The sequence below is a fragment of the Tympanuchus pallidicinctus genome, unplaced genomic scaffold (assembly GCF_026119805.1).
Source record: "Tympanuchus pallidicinctus isolate F22 unplaced genomic scaffold, pur_lepc_1.0 scaffold6, whole genome shotgun sequence".
In the NCBI taxonomy this organism is placed as follows: domain Eukaryota; kingdom Metazoa; phylum Chordata; class Aves; order Galliformes; family Phasianidae; genus Tympanuchus; species Tympanuchus pallidicinctus.
This window is the reverse complement of record NW_026294780.1, coordinates 20,251,179-20,268,065: the sequence shown is the minus strand read 5'-3', so window position 1 is coordinate 20,268,065 and position 16,887 is coordinate 20,251,179. Positions and strand designations below refer to the sequence as shown.

Genomic DNA, 16,887 nt, shown 5'->3' with positions numbered 1-16,887 from the left:
AGAGCATGTAGCTCTATGCTCTGAGAAGACTGCTGCAGTTTACTGAGGCAAGCATTGGTTCAGATAATACTTTTTCTTCCTTTTTTCCTTCTAACCCTTTATTCTTTCTTGAATGGAGAAAACATAGGCAAGGCAATATGTTGTATGCTTGTTTTCCTAAAGTGCCAGTTTCTTTAGACTTGCTGTAGGCTTTAACTTTAGCATCTGTTCTTTAGGGAGATTTCCACCAGAAATTCCTTCATACTAATTTAATCTGGAATCAATGATGTCTAGACTTGTATAGACCTTTGTAAGGGATTTTAAGCAAATCATTTACTGCTGTGACACACTTTTGTTTTTTTTCTGAACAGTGGTGAAAGAGAGAATTATTAAATTGAGTTTGGAGTGGAGATACTGAGTTATATCTTGTCACTGGAACACCCTTCAGTAAGATTATAGATAATCCTGCAGTGCAAAAAGCATGGTGTACAGCTGAACCCTTTTGGTGGCCTAGTCTGGTATGCTTTTATAGCATCTCTCTTCCTCCCTAGGAGAAACGTGGCAAATGATATTTTCAGGCCCGGTTCCAATGCAGACGGTCTTTCTTTGTTACAGTGATAGTAACAGATAGCTTTTTGAGTAATTGTTTTAGCAGAGTTCAGTTGCTAATCAAAGGTTGTTGAGGCAGAGCACCAGATTTGCTTTTCTCCAGACTTTTTCAGATCGCTGTTCCCAATAAAGGCAGTATTTGCTGATTCAGGTTTGCTGGGAATGAGTGAGCTGGATCCACTGGTGCTTTCCAGCTGCTTTTCTGTGCTCTGGGAATGCAAACCAGCTGCAGGTCTGGTTTAACTCAAGTCAGGTTTATGGCTGTTTTGCATCACTGGAGCAGTGTAAAGTACTTGAAGCATGCCAGCTAATCTGGCCTGTTGCTGAACCATTGTAAATGACTTGTTTTTCTTCATGTTCTGTGCATGTAACTTTATTTTTAGCTAAAGCCTCCAGGAATTGAGTAGATTGTATCACTATAAGTCAGATTTTATGCTCTGAACTCAAGTCTATAAAATTAGAGGATTTTTAAGCTAGATTTTTTTTTCCTTAGCTGAAAAAAAAAAATATATTGAATTACATATTGCTCCTCTGCACTTTGCTGCTATGGATTTCTTTTAAGCTACGCTAAGATTGCAGTTGCCTGTTCTCATTGTAAGATGAAATAATGATTAGTCTGAGATCTAAAAGAGAAGGTTTTATAAGTTTTGTTTCACAAAATGTGGGCTCAATTTTATTCCAGATGCAGTCATTTCATTGTAGTTTGTTGAGAATGTATGCAATATTTTGTGTCGTTATCAGTTTTGTGTGCAATTCAGGGATTGCAAATATTCTGAGATTTTGAGAGAGGAGGGAAATCGGCCAACCATATTTTTTCTTCTATTTATAGGAAATCTTCTAAATGAAATATTATTTACCAACATCTGATAGCATGCTGACATTCAAAACATGCCACAGATATTAATCAGTAATTTTTTTATTCCATTCATAGTAATATATATTTTTTTTTATAATCCATCTCTTTCTCTGAGGCTTGTATAGCGTTGAATGAGTTACGTGCATATTATTCAGTGGAAGAACAAGGGAAATGTCATTACATCTTCTCTGTGATATACAAGTGTGCCTATACTTCCTCCAGAACTCAGGAATTTTTACACAGAAATGTTCTTGTATTAAGATCATGGGGTTTTTTTGGTTTTTTTTTTGGAAATTGCTACTCGTATAATCATATTGATATTCAAGTCAGAAATTCATTCCTCTGATCAGCTGTATATTGAGAAAAAACATGACAGAATTTGCAAAGTTTTTCTAGACTTTTGAGACAAAACACCAAAGAATTAATTACTGCCTCATATTAATTAAGATAACAATGCAAAACCCTTCATTAGAAGCATAGGAGAAGTTCTTCCCTTGGTCCTTGGAGAGAATATTATATGCAAGCCCTGTTGTGTGGGTTGCAAGGTGTCACTGGAATTTATATGCATTACTTGTCTAATTGCAGTAAATGTAGCATGTCCAGATAGGTTTAAAAGTTGGATGGCTGTTTGTTACTTGCTGGAAATCACTTGAAACCTTGCTACTTGGAGGCAGCTGTTCACGGGTCCTTCACCTCTCCCCAGAGATAGCTAGAAGACTCTGTTGTTGGACCCTGTCTTTTATGGCAGAAGCAGTAAACATGACAGGTTGTTTGGGAGCCATCTGTTTTAAAATGGTCGCTGCTTTGTATGCAGTAATGAACTTGAGATCAGTTTTCTGTCTGTCTTTATAGTAACAGCCTTGTTTGGTGTCACAACAGGTGGAAGTTGATGGGATGAAACTGAATGTGACCAGCGAGTGGAACCTGGCTCTACCCTTGTTGTCTGTCACCATCGATGGCACTCAGAGGACTGTACAGGTAAATTTACCATCCCCTTTATCTGTGCAGCTGAACTAACTTTTAGATTCTTGCCTCTAGATGCAAAAATGTTGATACGTGGGGTCTAAACTTTCCATATCATAAAAATTATGCTATGCTGTGTGAATAATGGAGTCTTTGAGTTTTGAATGCATTCAGACCTTCAGTGAAATGAGCTTCTCTTAGAGTTCCTCACTTGGAGTTTCAAACATCTTCCATCTAATTAGAAGTTGCTTATTCTAGAAATTTACTCCAGTTTCCTAGTATCTTTTTCCTAGGTGGCTGGAATTACTGTTTACAAAAAGGTGGGGTATGGCAGTGGAAGTTTTCTCCTTCTCATCTTGGGATCACGTGTTTTTTCCACTTTTCGACCTTTGCAGGTTGAATGTCATGGGACAGTGCATCTTCCATGTGACATGCTTTTATGATAAGCCTTTATTTAACACTATTAGTTCCATGATTTAGGAAAAATGCAGAAAGCATCCAAAACCTGTATGGTTTGAAGAAAAGGAAAATCTGAAGATTATAACGTAGACATACTTTCTTTCCTTCTGACCGCTAATGCGTTTGGAAACAACTTCACACAAAAGGCTATGCTTTTAACTGTCTTGTAGATTTGGGGAGAATAACACCAATTAAAATTCATGTACTTGTTGAGAAATCATTTATTTATAAATTCTGCTGATCCTGGAAATAGTGAAAAGGGAAAAAATGAAACAAAAACCAACCTTCTGGAATCATTAAAGTATTTTTTTTCTGCATACAACAATTGCCTGTTTTACATACATTAATCAGTAATACGGAGATCAGATTTCTGATCAATTACAGTGAAGTACTTGCATTTGTTTTCATTTTCAGCCCTTGTATGTCACCGAAATGGAAATGTTATTTTTTCTGTGACTGAAAGACTCTAAGATGGAAAAAACAAAAAAAGGTCGTATCTTCCAAGGACTGTTCTTAGTGAGAAGGGCTGGACTAGATGATCTCTAGAAATCCCTTCCAACCCCTATGGTTCTGTGACTGTGTGTGCCCCTATGGGCTGTGAGTGTGAAATCTTCACTGCATGCAGATTTCTTGGTTGATTACTGCCAACTTCAAGGCTTGTGTATCTAAAAAAGAAAAAGTATTATACAGTTTATTTTTTGTATTTTAATACTGGTCCATTCTGCTGCTGTTTTGCAAAGTAAATCCCTGATCACTAAGAGGAAATTATACCAATATTTAAACATATAAAATCTGCTTAGGAGAAGAACGTATTTAGAATGGATACCTGCATTTAGAAGGCCCCACTGCAAGCTGAGTATCATGAAATGATAGAACAGCCTGGGTTGAAAAAGATGACAGTGATCATCTAGTTTCAACCCCCCTGCTGTGTGCAGGGTTGCCAACCACCAGACCAGGCTGCCCAGAGCCGCATCCAGCCTGGCCTTGAATGCCTCCAGGGGTGGAGCATCCACAACCTCCTTGGACAACCTGTTCCAGTGTGTCACCACCCTCTGAGTGGTTAATAATAGTTAAGAATAGTTGACTAGAAGTGAAATATTTGAATTGGCACATAAAATCAGTTTAAGAATTAATGATGGTTAGATCTTAATAAGCTTTCTTCCAGGAGCTGAGCAAGCAACAGTGTTACTTGTGCAGCCCAAGTATGACCAAATTGTATGAAATTCAGCAGGGCTGGCTGTAACAACATGCAATGAACTGGCTGCACATGTTTGTCCAACAGAATGTGAAATGAATGTTGTGTTGAAGGACATGGTTCAGTGAGAACTATTGTTGATGGGTGGATGGTTGGACTGGGTGATCTTGTTGGTCTTTTTCAACCTTGGTTTCTGTGATTCTGTGAAATAAGCGCATATTTTGTAGCTTTCTCAATGTTATCATGTAAGCCTTTGCTTTTAGTAAAGAATCGCAGTAGTTTAAGAGTTATTATTAACCTTTTATCGTATGTATGTAAAATTATAGGAACTGGAATCTAAGTTGTTTTTTTTGTTAGATATTTCTTTGGACTTGCCCCACTGCAGGAACCAAATTAGACAAGTGTATTCCTGTAGGTCAATTTGTCTCCAAAAGCAATTGACCCTTGAGTCTTCAAGTATCTTCTTTCAGCAAGACTTAGCCCTAGAGCCATTTAAGCAACAAATATGGATGAATCGAATAATTCCAGCTGTGCTTTATTAATTTTCAGCCAGTCTAATTTCTCTTCATAGTTGGTTTCATTCTTCTAAATTTGTTCAACCAAGTACAGTCTTTATGAACGTTACATTTCTTTGAAGGATTGATTTATGCACCTTCGGTTCGTTCCTGTAGTCTGACCCCAGTCCAGCAAAGTACTTAAGTGTAAAAGCAGGAAACAAATAATTTTAAAATGTTTTGGTTTAAAATGTATTTATGTAAATTATAGTCTAGACATTCAAATTGTTGCGTATCTGTTGCACATTTAAAAATAAGTAATTAAGCATGCTCCTGTATTTCCACTCTCATGCTAAAGTGTGCATTAAAAGCAAAGCACAGCACTAACAGTGAAGTTTAAGAAAACCTATGACTTTAAAATGCAGGTTTTCTAAAGCTGTTTCTAGACTAGGAGTCCTGGGAATAAATCTGAGAGCCTAAGGAGAAGTGTGTGCTCTACTTGCAGCCTCTCTAGGGCATATCAGGGCACAGCTAGGATGTGTGGCAGCCCCTGCTTGTGCTTTTGTTTCCTTTGCTGGGAAGCCCATCTGCATGTCACAGATGGGCACTGCGGAGTGCCTGGCCAGCTCCCCAGATGATAGAGGGACCCAGGGTCTGTTTTCTTACAGGATAAGGGCTTTCAAACCTTAGCGCTGATTTGGATTACTGTGAAACCGTAGGATGCTATAGAAGGTGATGAAATGATGAAAACTTTGGATCACTGGAGCAAGAGGCTACTCAGATACGGTCTCTAGGGGCGAGCGTCAGGGCCAGACCCCACAGAATTTCTTGAAGCTTGCAGATTCCATCACTGTTGTTGTTTTTTTGTTGTTGTTACTTTTAGTAATTCCTCAGCTGATATCAGTGTGTCATCATTTTCACCACTTTTGACTAGAACATCTCTCATTTGAGGAGGCTGAATTAAATACATTGTGAAGGGTAAGATTTTGTGCACCAAGGAAATTAAATTTTTGTGTGCAGAAATACTTTGCTGAAATATTTCCCATATATTTTTCCAAAGATATTACGCATTAAACTGAGATACTGTGAATTTAGAAATCTGACTTTGTTGAAATTCAGGGAAGTGTCTATAGGCATGTACAGGCATCCCCTAGTATCAGCACAAGCTGGGGGGTGTAATGATAGAGCATAGCCCCACCAAAAGGAGTTGGGGTACTGGTGAATGGTAAGCTGGACATGAGCCAGTGATGTGCCCTCACAGCCCAGGCGGCCAGCTGTATCCTAGGCTGCATCAAAAGCAGCATGGCCAGCAGCATGAGGGAGGTGATGCTGCCCCTCTACTCTGTGCTGGCGAGGCCTCACCTGGAGCACTGCGTCCACATGTGGAATCCTCACTACAGGAGATGTGTGGACTTCTTGGAGCATGTCCACAGGAGAGCCACAAAAATGATCTAAGGGATGTAGCACCTTTTCTACAAGAATGGGCCCTGGGGCTGTTCAGTCTGGAGAATAGAAGGCTCCAAGGTGACCTGAAAGCAGCCTTTAAGTATCTGAAGTAGGACTGTAAGAAGGAAAGGGTCAGACTCTTTAGCAAGTTCTGCTCTAATAGGATAAGGGAAAATGGTTTCAAACTAAAAAAAGAGAGATTTAGATTGGATATAAGGAAAAAGTTTTTCACAGTGGGAGTGATGAGGCACTGGAACAGGTTGCCCATAGAAGTGGTGTATGCCCTGTCCCTGGAGACTTTCAAGGTCAGGCTGGATGGGGCTCTGAGCAACCTGATCTAGCTGCAGGTCTGCCTGTTCATTGCATGGAGGGTGAATCCTTTGTGTGTTCCCTCCAATTGAAGTGCTTTTGTGATTCTATGTGGTTATACTGTGTCTTCCTGAGGATTCAGATTTGAAGGGATTGGTTCTTATTTGATTTAAAATGCATATCTAGATTCTATTCAAACGTGGTATATCCTTTCAAGCAATGTGTAGAGAACAAATGAACACTGATTTCTGTGAAGGAGGAGCTGAAAAGAGGGTGTCAAATTGTGGAAAATAACTGTAAGAGCTTGGACAGAAACTGGAGAGAAAAGCAGTGTTTCAGAATGGTATTCTGGAAAGTAACAATGGCTGGAGGTCAGAGAGCTGGGATATTTGGAGTCAGTGAGGACTGTTGTATCCTTCTACTTTGCAAAAGAAAGCTGTGTATCAGTGGGCCCTATGCCTGTAGGAGAAACTGTGTATACTAGATCTCTATCCCTGAGGAGGCAATGGGAGAAAAGAAGAGAATAAGCTGGTTTTCCTCAGAGCAGAACATCTTGTTTTATTCCCTCACATGAACAACAACCTTGTGGAACCTCCAGATAAAACAGTAATCCAAGAAGTCAGGAGGCATACTTCAGTCTAGCTACAAGTTCTCTACTTGACATCATGCTACAATTAGGTTGCAAGTAGCTGCCTTCTGCACAGGGAGATTAGATTGCTTGGGAAAGAAGTTCAGGTGGAAGGTCCTCAAACTCTCTTTGCTTTGGCACTGCTTGTATTTGGGCAAGTTCTCAAAAGCCAACCCAGCAACCATTCAAATTCTGAGCCCCCTCTGTGGCTAAATTTTACAACCCCTTAGTGCTGTTTTACAGTCCCTTTGAGATTATTCTGTTTAATTCTCTGCTTTTACTGACCCCATCATCAAACCCTCAACCTATACTTACGTGCCATCTACTTGCAGACAGTCCCTACAGCGAAAGGATTCTGTGCCAAAATAAATTCCTTGTCACCTTCTCTTGCTACCAGTTGTACCTCTACCATGTATCATACACACTCTGGCACATTGTTGACTCTCACTGTGCTCTAATGAAGCCTCACACCCTTCAATGGGAGCTCAGTCATTCTGCCTGGAGCCTGGGAAGCTCTTGACGTTGGGCAGCTTCAGCAACACAACATTATGATAGCAGTGGCAATGTCTTTCCTTCATGTTTTTTTTGGGTTTTGGGAATTCAGCCTATACTGAACTGAGATTCAGAGACATAAACAGAGCTCAGTTAGGTAGAATCCTGACAGCTCAATATTACTTCAATATTGGCCTTATTTTGAGCAGGGAACTTGACTACTTGATTTCCAGGGGTCACTTCCAGCCTAACTGTTCTGTGACTGTGTTGGACATCTCAAACTCTGTCACAAAAAGGTCTTTATCAGTCACAGCAAGAAATAGTTAAGAGTAGTGGAGTTACTAAGCAAGAAAGTGATCCTGTAAAACTGAAATAATCAGTCAGGCTTTAAGTGCTTTCGTAAATGAAATAGGTGAAGCTTTAACAGTGGAGTTTTCTCTACTTGCATTATTATGGGGAATTCGGTATTGCTACTGATTTTTTTTTTTCCCATTTAATTTACTTATTGTATCAACCAATTCCAGCAAGAGAAGAATATTCTACATCCTGGGATATGACAAATTTTAAGTGTTTCTTTAACACAATGTTTCTTTTGATTATTTTTTTTTGTTTGTAATAACAAAAAACCAAAAATGCTGCAGATTATGAAGTCTTTGTTCCTGGGAAATGTCTGACATTCTGGGAAATGTCTGATAGGAGAACAAAGCCTTTGCCCAACTATTCATTTCCTTCAACCTGGTGGAGACTTTCTCAAATATGTAATTATTTTTTTTTTAATCCGTCTATCTGGTTTTTTTGTTTCTTTGTTTTGTTTTTTTTTACTGTTTTGAGATCTCAGATGTAATCTGTGACGATATGTTTATAGACTTCTGATCTGAAGTATTACTTCATTGGTAATGATAACTCTGAAGACAATTTTGGAAAGATTTAGCAAACAGTGTACATGAAGATTTCACCTTAGTTTGTTTTTCAGTGTTGTGCGATTACTCCACAGACTCCACTATTGCCCTTTACCTATTAATTGAGAATTATTTTTGCTAGGTTACCTCTAGAAGAGAGATATAATGATTTGCAAATAATGGCAGACATCTGAATTCTTACAAAGCCATAGCCTTGAAACTCAAAAATGATCAGTGGATGTGATACTGAGAAACTGAATTTTATTTCATCACTTGATGCTCCCTTTGCATTTGAGATAAGTACAAGCAAGCAATCACATATCCCAGGTAAAAGATGGATACAAAACCTTTGGAATACAGTGTAGTTTGCCTTGCTGCGTTTCAGAGTTTTACTAATGATAACAATAATAAGATACTAATGTCTGTCCATCAGGGTACCATTATTATCGTTACTTCTTTCCCTGTGTTTTCAGAAAGAGAACTATAGATTCGGGCAAGTTACTTATTCAGTCTTATTGTTGCCAAATGATTGCTATGGCAATGTCGCAGAATTACGGAATCGTAGGGTTTGGAACGGACATCTGGAGATCACCTAGTCCAAACCCCTGCTAAAACAGCTTCTTTGCATTTCTTCTAACTCCTGTGTTGGAAGAGATAATGAGAAGTTGATCCCTGTCCATACTGCACATGTTCTCCCTCAGTTGCTGCTTTCAGTGCTGCAGAGCTGTTTGTTGCAGAGAAGCCTGTCTTTGCTGTTGCGTGGTGCCCTCAGAATATTTCCCATTTCTGTTGTTGTCTTTTTGGAGATGTGGGGACCAGAATTGCTCTCTGCATTGAAAGTATGGGCAAAGCATAGACTTATACCATCATTTGGTGGGGTTCACTGATGTGTTATCCATTCTCATTATTAATTTTGAATGTTTCCTGTGGCTTTTTGGACCAAAACCAAGCATGAAGGTGACAATCCTATTCAATTATCTGTTACAATTCCAAAATACTGCTTCTGGGTAGAAATGACAGAGGAAGAGAACAGAGAACACTGAGGGCGGGGAAAAAAAAGGTAAACTTGTGGCAAAGAGGTTTTGCCAGGGAGCTTTGAAGCTATGTAGCATGCCAGAGCACTATTATTGATGTCCTGGTATCACCTGTGGCAAATAATGTATATGGTGAAGGTGGATGCTTCCCAAAGGATGAAGGAGCATGGAGAAATTACAGTTAGAAAGAGTTCTGAAACTTGCCCAGTACACATGATTTAATGCTTATCTCCTAGGTGAGATAAGCATTCTTCTGAAGAATGTTAATGATCTGCCGGAAACTGCAGCACAGGAAGTTCTGCACAAATGTGCATAAGAACTTCTTTACAGTGAGGTGACGGAGCACTGGAACAGGCTGCCCAGGGAGGTGGTGGAGTCTCCTTCTCTGGAGATGTTCAACACCTGCCAGGATGCCTACCTGTGCGACCTGCTGTAGGGAACCTGCTTTGGCAGGGGGGTTGGACTCGATGATCTCTGGAGGTCCCTTCCAACCCCTACAATTCTGTGATTCTGTGATCTGCTGTAAGTAATTATTAGGTCATTGATCTTGCTGGGTTTGTGAAAAATTATGTGCAAGAAAGTTAGTAATTGTACCACTTCATCCTTCATTTCCAGAAATTGTAGAGGAAGAGAACATAAGAGCTCTTATGTTCTTATGTAAGAGATAGCCATGATGGTTCTTGCTGAGATTATCAGTAATGTATATTAAAACAAATATTATTATTTTGACTTGATTGGTACTGGTATTTGCCAAAATTGTTAAAATTGCTGCTTTTTAAAATGATCCCTGAACGTTCATATAGCCTATGTGATGGGAGTGTGATCAGTTCCTGAGTCATGAAGCTATAAAAAAAGTTGAGTAACCTTTACTGTCATACCAGTGTACATGTATTAAAAGCTGCTTTAAAAAGCAAATCAGTTTAACTCAGGGCTGACTCAACACTTGTCCATGGTTTGAATGGAGAAGGTGTAAAGAGAAGGGGAAAATTCAAGGAAGTAAATGATCACAAGATTACAGATTATTGCAGCCTTCTATTTTTTTTTTTAATTGAGAAGCTGGGGTAAAAAGCACGTAACAATTCTTTCATGAAAATGATTCTTTTTTTCATCCAGGAAGGAAATGAGTCAACTGCTATGCCCTGTAAACCCCTCTGGGACTAATTGTTCAGAGATAGGTCTCCTGCAATAAAGCTGTATCTACAAGCAGCACAGTTCTCCCTTTCTTTAATCTAAAGAGATTAGTAATACCCTGTGCTATGCAAAGGGTTAATCAAGGAACATTAGTTGTCCCCATGTCTTATACCATACTTTTTTCCAAGGAGCTTTAAAATTTAATGTCAGACAGTATTCAGAATGAATAGATATAAGGACTCTGTATGTGTCCCAAGACGTAGTCATTGTTTTCAGTTATTAACAGACCTTATAATTTCATATGTAAACCTTAAAAGACAGTAAATTGCTCTCTTGAACATGGGAATATGTTCATAGAGCAAAGGGAAAAAGACATGGAAGAGTGAGAAAGGACTTTGGATCAATCTCGGAGCCATGATCAATATTATCAGAGGAAAAATCACAACGTACCTGCACAGCATCCCTGATGAGAGCAGAACAAACCACCGTGAGTCAGATGAAGATAATACTCCTAAAAGTTTAACTAATTTTACGATTTAAGGTAGTAACACCAGAAATTAGGGAGAACCAAACTCTTCTCAGTAGTGTGAATGTGAATATCTGGAGTAAATGTTGGGCTGGAGTAAATGTCTTTCATGTTAATTCTTTAGGGACACCAAGTAAACAGTCTTCCCTTTGTGTAGTTTTAGATAGCAATATTACTATTTTTTTTGAGCCTATCATCCTCTGCTTTGTAACACCTACCTTTGTCAGAGGGTTATGGGAGCGCATGAGCATTGTTGGAAGGTGTTCTTTGTAAATATGATAGCCAGTGCTGCAGCATTAATACTAAACATTTCCATGTCAAACCCATAATAAAATTGTGTAATAAGTAACACAAACATTAGGCATCACCCAAAGAAACATTGTTTTTCCATTTTTCTGTTTATGGGAGAAGTTCCTAAGCTGCCTACTGCAACTGAATCTCAGGCATTAAGAGAACATTACTTTTAAAGTTTGTGGTCTGGTACATTTATGAAGGTGCAGTTCCTCTGTATGACTTGGTACCTTGTAAGCCATCCATGTTGTGCTTGGCATCTGTATTTGGACTGTTTGAGTGTAGGTTCTATTTAGTCCTTGGAAAAGGAATCAAGTAGCTCACAACAGGTGCAGGGAGAGGCCAATATCTTAGCATCCTGGAAGAATCCCTTGTAAAGGGGAAGAATAGTACTATTTAAGCCACTCTTAGAAATCTTGGTCATCTCATTCCCTGCCGAGTGACTGCTGTCCTTGTATGAAGCTGAAAAGTGTGGACGTGCCCCGAGGAAGAACAGTAAACTGAGGCTCCATTTATTCTGAAGTGTGATCTTAAACTGATAATGGCTAGGAGTAGAGCAGCACACAAAATCCAGCTAAGTTTTCACCTGTAGTTTACCGCAGTAAAAGGAGGAAATGATGGCACCACCAGTAGAGAGCACTAGGTTGTGATAGAAGCAGAGAGATCCCTTAAGTGGAAAGGCTTGCTAGACTGCACATTTCATGAATGTACAGTGCAGTGCAGTCTTCAAAGTACAAGAAAGCTTGGTCCCATTACCAGTCTGCTTGTAGATATGCTATCCAGTGTCCTGACCTTTTTGTAAGAGATGGAAGAACATGCAAGGAGGCTGCAGGAAGGGCCGCTATTGCTGCATGACTTCTCAGGTCAGGTTTTACTCTTCTGAAACTGCGGAACTTCCCTTGAGATTATCTGTGGGCTGGGATTTTATACTATGGAAAGGGAGCGTTGAAAATGAAGGTCTGTTTTCTGTAAAGGTTCTAGGGGAAGATGGAAAATAAGGTGGATGAAGCCAAACTTATCTTCATATTCTGACAAAATGTAGATTTGATTGTTTCACAGTTACTTCTGCTTTCTCCTCCTCTCTTTTCCAGCCATGGAACTCCAAAGATTGGACTGACACAGGTGGATGGTGGAGCATTTCAGACACCCTCATATGCACAAAACAATGAGTTACTATCAGCTGAATATAGTATAACTTTAGAGGATAAAATACTGCATTTTCACATGTTTTTACACCTTCTCAATTGTGGGGGATGTATATATACATTTATATATATATATATATAAAATTGAACCTGTCTGGAGTTCCAGGTTCCATTTAAAATGTGTACCATTTAAAATGTGAGTAAAATCCCCCCCTTAAAATTTGTATCATAAGGCATTCAGAATTTCTGGTAGCAAGCAGTTGATGTTAAGCAGTAGGTGTTGGAAGAAGTTCTGCGTTTTGAAAAACAAAACTGTGCTGGGAAAACACAGTTTCACTCAAATTTTTGTCAGTAATCTTCTGGAATTATTTTAGGTACTTATCAGCGTGTTGTCTGGGTTTGGGATTTTTTGTTGTTGCTCTGCATTATCTGATACATGTTGTCTGACACGTCATGTAGATATGCCACCACTTGAAAAAATTGCAAAAAAGATTATGACAGTCTTTGCATTTTCTGCAACAAGCGGTCTTCAGTTTTACTTTCAGCCAGTAACAGTAGCATATAGTAGCTGAAGATAGATGTGTTTGGGAAACTTCAGTGTGTTACTTCCTGCCAGTGAATATTCATTTTGAGTTGATACGTTGCTTTTTGATTTGTAACCAAAGCAAAAATTTGCTTTTGGTCTATTTCAGTTTCTTTGTTTTGATACCATTTCTTCCCTGCAGCTGCTGCCATCAAATAGCTTGGAGATAGCCCAAGATAACAGAAGATTTGTGAAAAATACTGAATTCTTGTTATTGTTTAATGATGTCTGTGTCAGGTTGGAATCTCTTTCAATGATACATATATTTTATATTTGTCTGAGCTGCTTTATCCTTCTTCATGTAAAGGTTATTATCGTTTTTATCTAAAAGTGCTCATCCACTGCGGGCTTAATGCAAAGCTGATTGTAACCCCACTGCATCTTACGATGAATAGATCATTGATACTCAGCTAAGTGGAAATAATTTTCTATGGCAAAGCAGAAGAATTTAAAGTAATATCACACTAACCTCTGGTAATTTACTGGGATTTACAGATTAAAATGATTGTTTGCGAAATGACTGTGGGATAGCACACACTTAGGGCAGGAAAATCAAACACAATACGATTGTGTACATTTGCCTGTTTTTACATGCATACATAAGCATGTTGTTTGTATATACGTAGCAGATGCAGTTTTACATACTCTAACCTGCATGTAAAAATACCTATCATATTTATGTAACACTCGGACCCGTTTGACAGCTTTGAGACTACAGATGGATTTTTTTAAAGTTGTGATCTCGTTTGTTTCCAGATTAGATTTAGCTTGTTCATGTCCAATAAGGAAAAAAATATATACTTTTAATTCATGTTATGCTAATTGAGATAGTCTGAAATCAGTCAATTGAATGAACCAGAAGAGTATCAGTTATGTCTAAGATCATGTAATTGATATTGGCTATGTAATTTTACTGTACTCCCAGGTGAACATACAGTGCTGTTTTGTCTTTGTTCAAGTGGCTGACTTCCTGTGCTTTTTGGTGTAAACCTCTTAGTAAATAATTTGCAATTTATTAGGAAAACAATGGCAGTACATATAATTAGTTATTCTCTTATGTTACCTCTATTTGATTACTTTCCTGCTATCACATGCAATATGAAACCATCTATTATGAGGTATAGAATATGTAAATATCTAACTTAACAAGAGTAACTGGAGACCGGTCCTTTTTCTAAAGAGGTGGAAAATAAAAGAATAATTGTTAACCATGTCCTTTCATTTTCTTGAAAACATCAATTACATTTACAAATCCCAGAAACACAAGCCCACCAGTGGAACAGAAATAACTCCTTTCAATATGCTTCAAAAAACCTAATCACATCTAACAGCTGAAATTTATTTACAACTGTAATTTGAAACATTAATTATGATAATGTGCTGATTTCTTTTGTAATACGTTTCTGAAAAGCCTGGCAATTTTCTTTTTGGTCTTGGTGTAACATATGTTTTGTGACTTGCAGAATTTCTCTACCTTTCTTTCTTGTTTTTTTTTTTTTGAAAGACACCCAGAAGGAAAACTTCTTTTTCTCCTCTGTGTTTGTTAACTGTTTTCCTCCCTTTCCCCATTATTATTATATATATTTTTTGTAGTGGCTGTTAATTCAAGGAGATGGATTTTAGTGCCCACACTGACTCTCAGTGTATTGGTGACTGAATGCAGTGTATCTATTTTGGACACAGTAAACAGCAGTGATGATTCACTGTACAGTGGTACCACAGCACTTCAGCTGTGTCAGACCAGCAAAAAGCTGTTTTATAACTTTGTCTTGCTACTACTTTTAGAAGGTGCCTCATTGATACATATATTTTGTTTTATATATAACCCACAGTTTGCTAAATTAGTTTTGAGAGGACTTGCTGGCTTATTTGGCTGTAAAGACAATTTGCTTGAGGGAATACTTACATGGTTTGATTCTTACTTATGGAAAATAGGTCGTCTCATTACCTGGCTTTACTTAGAAACCTTTAAAGAGAATGGCAAAAAGACTCTATTTTTCGTTTCATTTGTGTCGTGTTTTTAAGTTGTGTTTTTCTGTGTGATGGGGAGTTTGGCCAAAAAAATGGAATTTTTATTAGGACATGAAAAGGTCTCTAATGACCCTTGAAAGTGGACAAAAGGGTAGCACAATAAGTGACAGAACTCTAACGAGCTTGGAGGGCATTCCAGGAAAAAAAGAAATTAAATCCTTTAATTTTTTTCGGCTTGCCATTTTCTGACAGCTTATCAAGTGATTGGGACTTGTTTGTTTTGGCATGAGGTTCATTCATTGTAGGCAGCCGGTACTTTGTTCTTCTTTGTGGTTTCCAAAACCTGATTGTGTTTATCCTAGACTGTGGGAAAAGTGTATATTCCTGTTTCCTTTATAAAAGTAAACGTCAGGTTTTGTATGAAATTTTATTTCCCATATTTTCCATTCCATTAATCATTATTGTTAAAATATGTCAGGCTTTGGCAGATCATCCTTTGTTTTCATATGATTGTACAGATTGCAGTGTCGGTGTGAGACCTGTTAAGTCAAAAAGTGAGCATGTTTTGGCCATAGTAATTATTACTTAATAAAGTGTAGCTGAGGGACTTGCACTGTTATTAAAAATGGACTAGAATTTAATTTATTGCTGTTGAACTCCTGTAGGTGGATATCTAGCTATTGCATAGCATTTCCTCTCTTAGTCAAGAGAAGACCAGACTAGAAGGAGTCATGATAACTGCCCTTTGCCTACCTGGAAAGGTAGATGCAAAAGGATACAGAATAATCCTGTCTGTGATGAAGAAAAGGAGAAATGATGTTCTGCAGTTGCAGCTCAGAATGATGAAGATGCTGAGAACTGCATAGGGAGACTGTAAAAAATCTCTGCAATTGGAAGGTTTTAAGACTGGGTTAGATGTGCATCATTTCTGAGTGAATTGGGTATGCTTGGTTCTACCTGGGGTACCAGACTAAGGAAATTGCAGCTCTATTGCTAGGATTTGTGGTCTGTGAAATGCTGAAGATGTCAGTGTGGCTCTTTGTTGGCATTTTAATACCCACCATATCAATCTGTTTTTGGATGTATGTGTCTTTGTGTAAGCGTTAGGTCTGCCTTCCATGACTAAAGCTATGATTCTGGGTCTCTATGTATGGTAACTTAATTGCAATAGGAAAAGGAGAGCAAAAACGTTTTGCATTGAAGAATTGGATGATTCACAAAAAGAAGGAATTCTTTCTGAGTGTGACGTGTATACATTATGGATAACACTGTGTTGAATCAATAAACGTTCCTTTCTGGTTGTATCGTGGCCGACTGGTGGTAAGATTTGAAGGCTGTTTAATAACTTCAGCCAACTCCTGAACCATAGCATGTAGCCAGATGTTTCATAAGGTCGTTTTTTCATCGTTTGATAAGTTCACACTTTAAAAAGAGTTTAAAAAGTCTCTCATTGGCAGATAATAAATATAATACTGCAGGCACCAAGAACACAGAATCAGAAACTTAGAGATGGCAGAAGCCATAGCATTCATCTCTTTGCAAGCCTAAGGTTCTGCCTTGTGCTTGGTCGTATTTGTTTTCATTCAAAGTAGGTTTTACTGAGTTGACTGAAACAAAAGCAAAATCTGAATTGAAGTATGAGTTAGACTTCTGTTACTGAAAATCTCAAAGGAAATGGTTATGTTTAGTCTGTTTTATGGATAGTCTTTTGTACTCAGTTTTTATTACTTTGCAGTGATAGAATGCAAATAAAATAGAATTTTTGAGGAGCTTCTAATCAGTTTTTACGATGTTTCTTTTTTTTCCCCAGAGGCTTTCTCGGGATGCATCTGGAAAGACAAGCATTCAATTTCTAGGCACAGTGGTAAGTACACATA

At 38.2% G+C, this 16,887-nt stretch overlaps 1 protein-coding gene across 2 annotated transcripts in view; it reads left to right on the top strand.

The window, feature by feature from the left end:
• PCCA (propionyl-CoA carboxylase subunit alpha) overlaps positions 1-16,887 on the top strand; it is a 263,757-nt gene that overhangs the window by 195,166 nt on the left and 51,704 nt on the right. For both annotated transcript variants that reach the window (XM_052705911.1, XM_052705910.1), the window contains exons 20-21: positions 2,324-2,422; positions 16,821-16,874. In XM_052705911.1, the coding sequence (XP_052561871.1) occupies positions 2,324-2,422; positions 16,821-16,874 (153 nt within the window). The remainder of the gene's footprint in view (positions 1-2,323; positions 2,423-16,820; positions 16,875-16,887) is intronic.